The 12,715-nt window shown below is 35.8% G+C and overlaps 1 protein-coding gene across 3 annotated transcripts in view; it reads right to left on the reverse strand.

The window, feature by feature from the left end:
• Nucleotides 1-12,715, reverse strand: part of ARHGEF10 (Rho guanine nucleotide exchange factor 10) — a 116,734-nt gene that overhangs the window by 52,883 nt on the left and 51,136 nt on the right. For 2 of the 3 annotated variants that reach the window (XM_062572970.1, XM_062572967.1), the window contains 7 exons: nt 10,686-10,763; nt 10,286-10,465; nt 9,590-9,706; nt 8,448-8,540; nt 6,819-6,989; nt 6,008-6,153; nt 3,024-3,199 (listed from right to left, as the gene is read on the reverse strand). In XM_062572970.1, the coding sequence (XP_062428954.1) occupies nt 3,024-3,199; nt 6,008-6,153; nt 6,819-6,989; nt 8,448-8,540; nt 9,590-9,706; nt 10,286-10,465; nt 10,686-10,763 (961 nt within the window). The remainder of the gene's footprint in view (nt 1-3,023; nt 3,200-6,007; nt 6,154-6,818; nt 6,990-8,447; nt 8,541-9,589; nt 9,707-10,285; nt 10,466-10,685; nt 10,764-12,715) is intronic. The other variant, XM_062572969.1, reaches the window with a different exon arrangement.

Raw genomic sequence — 12,715 nt, forward strand, 5'->3', positions numbered from 1 at the left:
TAGGCAACCAACTCCTAATGTCTTCTCTTATTAGAATTCAGAAATAAAAGCCTAGTACATAAAGCAGAACTGGGTAAAAAACGCAAAATGATGATTTTGCCAAGTGAAAGCAATGTTCATGCTGCCTTTGTTTCCTACATAGAACAGTACTAAAGCAGTCCCTTGATTTAAACGTACTTGTAAAACCTTTCAACCTTCCAACTATTCTTTATTACAACCTCTAAGGGAAATTCAAATTTCTCTGTAGCACCCAAAGTGAAGTCTGCCTCTTTAAACCACACTATCCTTTCTTGCAGCACAGTAGAAGCCTGACGTGCCAATTGCATTTAGCCAGCGCTGCTACTGAAGGATCACAGTTACAGCAGTTACGACCCTGACTAAAAGTAGTGATTAACAGAAATGACTCCAAAAGAACAGAGTACGGAGCAAGACAAATTAGATCAATAATAGGGAGATACACTTAATACAGTTGCCTCCTCACACAAAGGATTCTAACAGGGGAAAAAAAATACTATGATATGAGAAATGTAATTAATAACCAATAATCCTCATAAGGACACAATCAGAATTCATCAGGAATCCTCACTGATTACAACAGTAATGTGAGAATATTAGCATTACAGGAGCCAAATATTTAATCTGGTGTGCTGCAGATACAATCCTCCTTTTCTGCATCTTCCAGAAATGGAAAAGGTAACACTGACCTACTAACTGCTTTCACACATTATCATCATTATTCTGTAGCTCTCCAATTTCCACAAACTGGAAATGGAAGCTGAAAACATGTTTCTAGCTAAGACATGCAGAACTCTTACCAGATCTCCTGGAAGCTAAGATTTGGTATGTAATATCGTTAATTGTTTTTGATTATTAGATGTTTAGACTGCTTTGGGTCTGGATGTATTAAAACTACCTTCTATGAAGCCACTGGGATTTCATCACAACAATTTCTTAGTACACCCTGAAAACGGAAGACAACTCATAATGACTACAAAGTCATGTAATTTCAGCCAGAGAATGATTAAATATTTAGCTGGTAGTGCCTTATAATTTGTATTAAGTACCCAGTAATCTCACTGATGAAGCAATACTACCATGATGAGGACTGTGTCATCACTGAATATAAATACAGCATCTTAGTGGGTGTAAATAAGTACGAAATGGTAAACTATTACCAAAGTTTTACCGGTCCTTCCTCTCTGCAGAAAAATTGTACTTTCTGGGCTACTTTAATCTTTAGTAGCCAAGAAAACTGGAACTAAGAAATTCTACGGAATAACTAATGCAACTGAGTCTGTCTCTAATTGAGACAGCCCGCCTAAGTCTGTATTCACAGTGACAGCTAGTGTTGACAAAGGAGTATATGCAAATAGGAAGGCTAAGCTCACTTCCTCTTTCACGACTGGTTAACATTAACCAGGATCATATGGCAGAAATGTATAATTAAAACTAAAGGAAGATTTATTCATTTGTATAACCAGTAACTTTCATATTCTGTTTTTAATTCTTACACTTTGACCCTTTTGCTTAGAAGGACATTGATCGGGGTTTGCCAACAGAACAGCAAGTTCACCTGTTAAATACCATTTAAGGTGAACATTGAGACTCTAAATGATGTGTAAAATTATTTATAATTTCATGACATTTGGTGATAGTATCACAAAAAGAAAAAACCTCAAAGCCAAGAGAATCAAGTAGGTTCTACAGGATTGTTAAGATGAGAGTTTTTCTTTCTTCCTTCATCCTCTGCTTCCCCATCTGATGTCCCTACAGGGCAAGAACTTCATCCAATCCACTGTGAAGCTGCTGCACAGTCACACTAGGAATATCACAATGAACTGTTCCTCCCACACTCTCCAAGAGAAGGAACCTCCCAATTCTAGGTAATACCCTCGTTATACACACTTCCTGTGGGGTCAAATATAGAGTAGCTGGTAATGATAATTTAAGAGCTTCAATTTCATTGCCCATTAATGTCTAAAAGAAGTCACAAAATAAAGACAGCCTTGAAATTGAAATCTACTTAACTTTAAAAAGTTTTGCGAGTTATTTATGAGGGCTAACAATAACCACTCTGGAGAACATGGGGAGGTATTAGATACTGCAGCTGCATTTCAGGCAATTCTGAAGTATAATATTTACTTCTTAAGGAACAACTGTGGGAAAACTCATGAAGCAAGAATGTAGTGTTAAATAAATATAGTGTGAAATAAATGCCCAGAGATAGCACTGAAACCAATCTAAATTACAATCCGTTAATAACTCACAAGGGATTAGAATCTAGATATACTAAATAAAAGATTTAAGCAAGGATATACAAATAATTCATTACATATAAAAGGCTAACTACTGAGTAAACTTGAAATTCATATATCTCTTCAGGGTATGTCTTCAGGCAGGCTTGTAGGAGAGACTAAGGAGCACAAAAAGAATTCTCTAACTTCAGAGTTTGAAGTCATTTTGGGGAGAGATTAGGAGGAAATTACCTACCGGCACATTGTTTCACAAACATTCACTAAAATCATCATTATTATTATTATTATTTTGAAGCACTTGATACTGGGTTTGAAGGGCGGGAGACTGTGGGCTCCAGTGAAATAACTTCTACCCTGTAGCAACCACCTGCATCCAGGCTTTTATTCCACAGAAATAGCATACCTTGTCTTTTTTTACCAAGGTAAACTTCCCTGCACTAACAATAGAGTAAGAATATATGCCCAACTAGCTACAGTAGGACAGCTGGCATACCATACAATAACCTCTTTGCATATCCATGCACAGTCATGCTTTTATGCCATAAAACTGTAAGATGAAATAAACTCAAGTAATTCACATTGTAAGGCAAGAGACTGGCTATCACTTTATGGATTTTCAGTTTTCAATAAAGCAGTTTATTACTTTTCATATTACAGAAGTCTTCAGGCAGAAAATGTTTTCCTTTGCGTTCAGTAGCCCATTCAAATTCAAATATAAGTTTTAATAAAGATTTAAAATATCTAAGTAAAAAAATGTCTGTCACTTACTTGGCTTAGAGTTAATGATGATGCTCTCAGCAGAGTGCTGAGGTGGGAACCTGCAGTTCTCCCCTTGGCCCTCACTGCTGCCATACTCTATGACTTCCACCTGTCCCAGTGGTACACTCCATTTCAATAAATACCTCTGGCCAGTTGTCACGATGCCACTGCTTTCATAGGAAGAGCTGGAAGACGCACAAATTATTGCTTTGATGAGCAATTATGTTTCATAGCATTCTATTTCTTATTTTAACTTCAAAAACCTGCTGCATACCAGTTTGAGCACTGTGCGCTGCTTTAAACAAATATATGCATCCAACTGACTTTTGTGACTGACTTTTGCAGTGAATGTGAAGAGCAGCTACACAGGCGCACTTAATCATGTTTACAAACAACACACAACTGCCAACAGCAGACCCTATATTTCTACAGCAAAACATTAATTACCATCTATTGAGATCAGCATGTATTTCTAAATCCTACTACAAGCGCTTAGGACATACTGTGGCTCCATCTCTTTCCCAATTTTTTTTTAATGGTAAGTGGACAGTGCCTGAAACAGGGCTAAAAAGTTGTAACTGCTGTATTTAGTAAAGTATGGATGATAAGACTTTTGAACAACTACCAGGAGCTGAAAGGTCAACATAATTTCCCAAGAGCCATGACTCAATATTCCTGCCGAGCCCTCTGACGCAGGATGTTCTTCATGGCAGGCCCTTTGCAACGGTTGTGATATCTGCATGCAAACTACAGGAGCAGCTGCTAAAGGAAGCATGTATATCACAGAAGGAATTTCAGAGGAAACAGGTCACTGAGGAAGCTCACTTAGAACAGAAATAGTCCTCATATACCTTTGCCTTTGTTTCTTTTTACCCCCTTATTCAAGCACACTTAACAGATGTATTATAAAAGACAAAAGAGAGATTTGTTTCCTTTAATGTTCACTTCACAGAAAGCATGGCCAAGATAAACAACTTAAAAGCAACCCAAAAGAGTGTTTCCGAGAAATTAGTAAAAGGTATTTAATGAGAACAGTCTCTCAAAACTGAAGTTCAGGTAGTCGGCTACCTTTGCAATACAGTTTCAATCAAGAGACAAGTATGAACAAAAAGAACATTAAATAACATAGCTTATGTAAATATTTATGAATTCTAGAGCTAACTCAAAAGAAAGCAAACAAGGCAAGACAGAACACAGATGCTCTGTCACTAGGGTTAGCATTCACCTCATCTAACTCCTGCTGCTTAAAACTCAGGTTTCTGTTTTAAATTGGTCATCCAGATTACATGTGAAGAAGGATCTTCTGAGCAGCATGTGCTCTGTAGAAATACATGTCTTTTGCCAGCTACAGAAAATTAGTTCTGAATCTACTGTCCACAGACTCTTGGGATTTTTGACTACTTCTGGAAAGTCTGACAAAAGGTGGCTAAGAAAACTGAGTGGAGATGTGCTGCAGGGTTGCCTGTGCACATAACATTTCTAAAAAAATCTACAACTCCCTGGGAAAATTTGTAGGCACGCACAAATGGAATAGTTTGAAAATCACTACTGTAGAAGAAACCCAGCTTAGTTTAGAAGCTACTGTTACATAAATTAACTGGATTAGAAAGCAAATCTTAACTGCTGGAGAAAAATATCCCAAAGGAATTAATTGAAACTTTTTTTGATTTAACAAACCCTTGTGACACACACATGCTTGATTACCATTCCAAAGAAGGTTGCTCATTACCAGTAATGTCCAAAGGAACAAGAGTGCTGTTTCTGACAGCTGAAACAGTTGACTAATAAGGAACTCAGCAACTTGACATAATCGTGAATTTTTCATATGGACAACAGTTTGCATATTGCTGCTTCAAGGAAAAAATCACAAAAAATCTAAACATTCATGTCACACAAAGAGATAAAATAAATGAATAAAAGCAATCTTCCCCCAAAGAATTGTAACTAAATATGCAGCTGTTAATAAAGAACTCAATAAAGAGGAAAGGAAAAATGTCACTACCTCTGGCATAACTGGGCATTAGCTTGTGCATTTTCTGAAAAGCAGAGTTATTACAAGGCAGCGTTCACTCACTAATATAACACTAGCATTCATATGATTGAAAAGTCTGAGTGTTTTCACACTTGGAGATAACTTACACACTTCAGTAACAGACAGAAGAGATCAACTCTCAGATTATGCTTAAGAAAAGCTGTTCTTGAGACGGTTTTGGTGGCCCACATTTTCTCTGTCAGAATGTATTAACACACAAAGCAAATTATGCTGTAAGCAACATTTGAAGGCAAGTCTGACCTCAGCACACAAAGATGTGCTTGACTAACAGTAATAGCTGTAGCCAACTAAAACACAGAAGGCACTATGAAAAAAATGCCTTCTTCAAAGCACCTCAGCTTTAACCTTTCAGCCTTTGCTCATAGAGATGAAACTTGTCTCCAGCTGGACCTTTCTTAGTGAGTTCTGGGGCAGGAGGAGGGCTTGACTACATTCATTAGCTTCATCTTTTCTTTTTAACGTGAAAATTGTGTCAAATTATAAGGGTGTTTGTGCGTGTATCTGTGCATGTGTGTGTGAGAGTGTGACACGGTGAATTTAAGTAAGAGAGAGAGGGGAGAAGAAAAATCCTACCTCAGAATTAAGCTCAAACTCATTTTCTTCTACTATCTAAATTAAGTGCATATTGACCCTATGAAACCTCCGCTTCATTAAACACTAATAGACAGCAATACCTAGACACTACAGAATTTTTCTATCTGTAATCTCCAATTGATAAAGATTTTCTACAAATTTATTCTAGAATTTTAAAACACGAACAGGTAACAGAGAAGAATGTAAGAAGGCTATTTGTCCATTCATTATGACGGCTGACAGAAATCAGTAGCATTAGTTTAAAAAAAAAATCCAGAAAGAAAAACAAAAAACAAGCCGTCCAGTAAGTGCCATTTTCCCAGCTCAAGTCTGAACGACCATTTAAAAAATATTAATTAAGTCTTACCGTATATTTACTGTTGCACACATCAACACATCATTTAACATGAAAAGCCGTCGTTCTTTGGTTTTGACAATTTCTCCTTTGTCATTGTAAACTGTTTCAATCATATCATCAGTCCGTATGAGGTATCTGTTTCCACTACTAAGTAGCTAGATTTTAAAAACAATCAAGTTTGTATATTATACATGGTACATCCAATATTCAGTGCAAGAAAATAAAAGAAAATACAATAGATTATCACTTGCCATACTATTGTTAGTCATTAACAATCTCAAGAAGATTGCTCCTTCTTTCCTACTAAATGTCTTTGAAAATTCTTTAAAAACATTTCTATTGCCTGATCCAAATAAATGACTGAAATAGGTTGTGATGTTCCTTACAAAAAAGAAAGATATTGGGCATATCCAGTAGCATATCTTAAACTGCTCTTTAGTTAGAAACACTGCAGTGTAAGAAACTGGTTTTGCCTTTTTTTACAGGAGTTATTCCTCAAAGTCTTCTCATGCAGAAGATCTGTACGAAGATTTGCCATAAAAATAGGAAATAGCATTATGTTCTATGCTGTCACAGAACACTGATACTGCTGTTGATATTTCAGCCTGTAAAATGCTTCAGCTCACAGTAGTTTTAATCAGCAAACCTATTTAGCCCTGGAGATAACTTACATCTCACACCTACCTATAGAATGACCCTATACTGCTGAGCACTACGGAAAAGGCTGAAGGTGTCTCCTCTGTGTTCACTCTAAAGACTGCTCAAGACATAGAAACAAGTAATACACTAACTCTTCCATCACATATTCTTACTTCCTAACCTTGTTCAGATAACGTTCATTCATTGCTTTTGCTATTTGTTTTATTTCACAGCGCTGATCCGCATCCCTTTTCCTCTCATTTAATTTCTCTGCCAGTGTTTCAAGTTCTGTAAGAGCCATCTGTAGAGGTAACCTATCAGGATGTCCTTTATTAGTATTCTTCAACATATCCTGAGGAAAAATGATAAAATAAAATAAAAATCTGATTTAATTTCAAGTCAAACTCAAAATATCACAGAAGTTTATAGTACGCCCTCTATAAAGTTACAGTATCATTCTTTACCTTAGTATTAAGACTAAAACCAATCAAAAAACTCCTAATAAATATTCAGAAAACACTCCACTTACCTTCCTGAATATCCTTATAGTTCAAAAAGATACTAAGTATAGTGTATTTTTAGGAAGAACGTATAGAAAAGAAACTTGAAAATAAATAATAATAAATATCAGAAGATGCAAATAATGTTAAACACAATTTGAAAGTCAATATTATCGTATATGCAGATATCTGTCAAGTGGAGTAAAATTAAACATTTCTGACATTTAATATTATAATATCATATTATTCTCATTACTGTTATTATTTCTCATTAAATCACTGACAGTGCATTCATCCCAAAGTAGGATAACAGTACCTGCCTCACTGAGGTCACAACAATTTCTAAAAATCTCTCTCTTTTGTAGGCTTACATTGAAACCATTTGAATGAAATTTTGCTCCTTTCCAGCAATACTTAAGCATCCTTACATATTCACTATGAGTCCTACCACATTATTTTCCATCTCTTCTCCTTCCTAAAAAGTTTTAGCCACAGCTGCCTACCTGTGAGCTCACCCCACGACTACCTTTGCTCTTTCTTCCACAGTAATTCCTGGAACTTCATCCTGATGCCTGTATTCCTCTGTGACACCTACGAGAAATAGCTAACACACAGTGGTCTTCTCTGCCAAAGACCTGGAGGGGTTCCATAAAGATTTACAAATATTATGTTCACCTGTAGCAGGTCCTCAAATTTTAAGCTTAAATGCACAACTACACTGGAACTGTGCTCATATCACAGTGGACAACACTGTGTTGAGATGAGACCCTGGGGCACCCCCAAAGCCCAGCTGTCCTTTGGGAGGAAGACGAGACACTGCAGGTGAGAAGGAGCTATGAGCCAAGCAGTACAGGAGAGAACACTCCATTGTTTCCGTGTGTACTGAACTATCCACACATGAATTATTTTCTCCTATATGTCACTTAAACAGCAAGTAAAATAACAGCACACAGCTCTTAGCGGTATTTGAAGCAATATTATCTAGCAAATTGACATAAATGAGTAACATGTTAGAATTGCAGTTCTACTATGAGGTGATTTACAAACTAAATCTAATCTATTAAGCAATCTACAGTAAATCTGATTTATTAAGATTTTCCTACAGTATATTTACTGACTGTCTCTGGAAACAGACTAGGAGATCAGAAAATCATTATCATGCACTGAAATTTGTTCTTAGTATTTCCTAAGATCCAGAGATAAAACCCACTACAGCATGCCTCTCTAGCAGAAGACAGTTGCAAAGCAGTCCCACATGTGAATACAACAAGAACATTTATTAAGTAAATCTTGTTTTAAATAGTATTTACCTGCAATAGTAGAATAAACTGTGGAAAGCGCTGGATAGGTTTCATCATTAAACCATACAGTGTAATTCGATCAGGGCTTGACTCCTGGCACTGCTGCAATACAAGAAAGTCACACTGTTTATTCACACAGGCGCATTTCCATCCATTACAGATTAAAAATGAAAATATTTCCTGAAAATTCTTTTATAGCATTTACATCTGTTAATAACAAGGATACTGTAAAAATCCCCCAATTACATTTAAAAATACTACATCTTTTTGAAAAATCACCATTAAAATGATGGCATATCATTAAACAGAAATCCCTTTAAATAAATACAGCTGGGTGAGGTCTCAATAGTAATACATATACATTAGTATAGTACATTCATGCTTTTCATATAAGTAGTGCACTGAAATATCTGCTGAACTTCCACCACTCAAACCCAAGGTACCTGTTCAGGGTCTTAAATCTGAAAATGTAAATAAATTATTTCTTGACTTACAGTCTGTAATTTGCTATTGCTGCTCTGATTCTTAGGGTTAAGAGACTGCAGTCTTTTGCTTCTTAGGGCTAAGAGACTATACCTTTATCTACCAACACATTTTTAAAAGGAAAGCACTATAATGTCAATGCTAAGTAAACAAAATGAGATTTTAATTTTCTTTATTAAAGGAAACTAAGGAAAAGAACACTGGTTTATGTTGTTAGTGTTCTTCACACTCAAAAAGAACCGTAACAACTGTTTTGGTTATCAGAACTAGCTGATAAAACAAGAAAAATTTCATAACTATTTATATGAAGCCTTTCAACTGGAAATATTTTGACCAGACTCACAGCTGATCCAAAATAAGGAGAACAGAGGAAATTTTCAATACTAAAAAAACCCAGCAAAATCAAACAGTATTAAACAAGTGTAGTGCTTAAATTGCTATTTATTGCTACAATTATCAGCTTCAAAGCAATTCTCTGTATTCACCTCCACAAACATTTTTGCCCACTGTGAGTGAATTCTCTTCCATTTATGAAATCCATAAATCCACAGTCTACAAGAACAGTCACATCATACATAGGACCATTAATTAAATTTCCTCCTAACTTATCATTTATGCAGCCTTAATTATATCATCTACTCAGTTGTTTTAAGTTCAAATGTACTCACTTTTAAAAAATCTAGAAAGGCAGGCTTGGTGGCACACGTTTTCTTGAGAATTCCCACTGCCGTACTGAAGTTGTTTACATATTCACTGTATGCGTCCAATACCATAGATTTAGAAAACTGAAACAGTAAAAAGGAAAACCTGAACTACAAATGACACCCAAAAGCGTATTTATTTAGACCTCTGACAGCTAAGGACTCGCCTCAGTTAGGAGCTAAGGTCTTCTACTTGGCCTATTGGTGGCTCTACAGAAACACTGATGATGCAAAAAGTGACCTTTGTGTAAAACAAAGGATGGGAACCTGAAGACATGAAGGCTGTGAATTACAAAATTTAGTCTGCTAAAGCCCATGCACTCTGGACAATCAAGAGGCCCCCACTGACATCCAAAACTGTGTCTAGGATCCCATTTTGGTGGATGTCTAGCTCCTCTGAAAAAGAAACCACTTACTTAAATGTCTGAAAGTTTGATCAAAGCTTGAAAATTTTGGCCATAATTCTTCCATGTCTGGTAACCAAGGTGAGACGTGTTGGTGTCAACTGCCTTACCAGAATGGATATACTGACTCTGGCAGCAGCTATAGGCATTGAAGAATATGGGAATAAAGTGGCCATAAAGTTATTAGACAGAGAGACAGGGACACTGGATAACATTTTTAAAATAAAAATAGATTATCTGTTCAGATGCATTTGCTTACTGAAGCAACAAAGACATCACCAATCATTTCAACAGAATCCCACTCAGATACACGACTGGCCAGGGCTATCTGAAACATCGAATGGCACTGAAGAATTTCCTTAATTCGATAAAAGACCATTTTCAGTTTTCTTTCACTCAGCAATTTTGGCTCCATTTCTGAAAGAGGCTTCTCATATTGCTGTTGAAAAAAACATATGCACAGATTTAAACAAGCTGAAAAATTGTGTCTTTAACATAAAATCCTATCACTTATATAGAATAGTGCACATACAAAATGTCCCCAAATATTTAGCAGGAAGCATCTGCAACAAAATCCATGTGAATCACATTACAGATTCTTTAAAGATTTAACTACTTCTCAAATTTCCTAATTTTAAAAAGCAAAAGATATTAGGTACCTCCAGGATTCTTTTGAGGGCATCCACATAATTCTTCTCACTGTCAACCACAGAGCCCAAAATGTATCTCCTCACAACCTGTTGAAGGAACAAAGCTCTCTCTGAAACTCTGATTAGGTAATATGTTCATCATGGTTGAGAATGTTAATGATAAAATTCTCACTTTAATAAAATGAAAGAAACAAAACACTTTCTTTTCGGAAACTGCAACAAAATAAATAGTGTACCTCTTCAAAAGCAATCAAATTGACTATTATTTTAAAATTATTTATTTTATAGGCCATATTTTTATTTATTTTAAAAATATTTTTTATTTCTTTTAAAGATTATTTTAAGAATACAATAGTTACTGTAAACCTATATAATATCTAATCTTAATGACTGTTGCAATTCCAGGCTTTACTTTTGAAATACACCTTTTAATTTTAGATGCATAAATTTATACTTTAACATAAATAACAACTAGAGATGATGCCAGCTACTTCAGTGAATTGCTACAATAAAATAGGTGACTAGTTTTCCAAATCAGTCTTAAAGTATAATTTCATTTTTCTGTATTTTCTAAACTTTTGGGGATTAATTGGAAGGACAGATAAACAGAAATTGCCCTTTTCAGGAATAAAATTGTATCACTGAAAAAGTCAGCATTCTTTCTGAGCAATATTCCCTTGCACAACTGAAAACCCTGTATCACCAATGTTCATAAAACAGATAGCATTGTAAGAGTTCCAGGAAATACTACTAGATTTCATATTTACAAACTATGAGTTATTTGTAACCTCCCCTTCTCACTTCCACAATTCAGCTGAAATACATGTTGTAGGCAAATGCAGGGAACAGGAGACGAAGGCCTAAGAAGCTGACCTGGCTAAAACTAAAAACTTCTGCTTGTTACTGATTCTTGCTGTTTTTATAGAATTGTTTTCACCCAAATCAATTTCTTAATCCAATTCATCACAGGGCTTTCAGAAGCTGGTTTCTGTATGAAGGAGAAGACGATACAAGGGCAAGAACAAACCACTCTGCACAAGCAAAAGGAACAGCAAAATTGCTTCTTTCACTATTTTAAGCCAGCCTAAATTACCATGAAACTCAAATTATAGTTATTTCTCTTGAAATCCTCCTGCTTTCTCCACAGTTGCCTTTAACTCTCCACATTTGTATTACCAAGCTATGTGAGAGTTACGTAAGGATCTTCTGTGAAGTACTGTCATTTTTAAAGGAAAATTTACAGCTATTTAAGGCCTCAGTTACAGACACAAATATATGGTAAAAAATTCATTTTAACTAATCTGTACTTAGACATAGCAGTTTCTTATGTGACAAAAAAAGTCTGAGCTTAAAAGCTTGGGGTTTTTTCCTAACTGTATCAGCTGTTGTAGTAAAGGTGCTATACCTCTATGTTTAGTCATAGTTCACTCTTATGAAAAGAATAAATATCTTAAGAAATTTTTTTTCCAGACTCTAGAATACACAAAATAAATAGTTAGCAGAGCCTCCAGGTTACTGCAATCAGCATGCATTGCTTAAAAGAGGCTTATGTACAGGTCTTACATTTATACTCACATTTTTGCTAGTAAAAGTAGAAAAAACATAAACAAGATTTCTGATCACAGAATTAAAATGATAGAAAAAACTAAAATGACTGAGACTTAATGCAGGATATAGCACTTAAACAGGAACCGTAATTTAAGCAAAAGCTGTTGTGCCATCTACTGTTTAAAACAAGTACATTCATGAAGTCAGCCCGCACTTCACAGAATAGTTTGGAAAGGACTTCTGGAGCTTATCTGGTCCAACTAGAACCCTCCCAAAGCTGCTTTCCAGACTGTCAGACCCCAGGCTGGACTGTGGCACAGGGTTATTCTGCCCTAGATGTAGAACTTTGTGTTTTGCCTCTGTTGAGTTGCCTCAGGCAGTTGAACTGCCTGAGTTTTCTGTCAAACCATTTCTTCACCCCAGCAAGGTCATACTGAACAGCAGCCCCATCCTCTCCTGTATATCACCTGCTGCCCCTGCCAACTTGGTAT

The sequence above is a fragment of the Rhea pennata genome, chromosome 3 (assembly GCF_028389875.1).
Source record: "Rhea pennata isolate bPtePen1 chromosome 3, bPtePen1.pri, whole genome shotgun sequence".
NCBI classification, from domain to species: domain Eukaryota; kingdom Metazoa; phylum Chordata; class Aves; order Rheiformes; family Rheidae; genus Rhea; species Rhea pennata.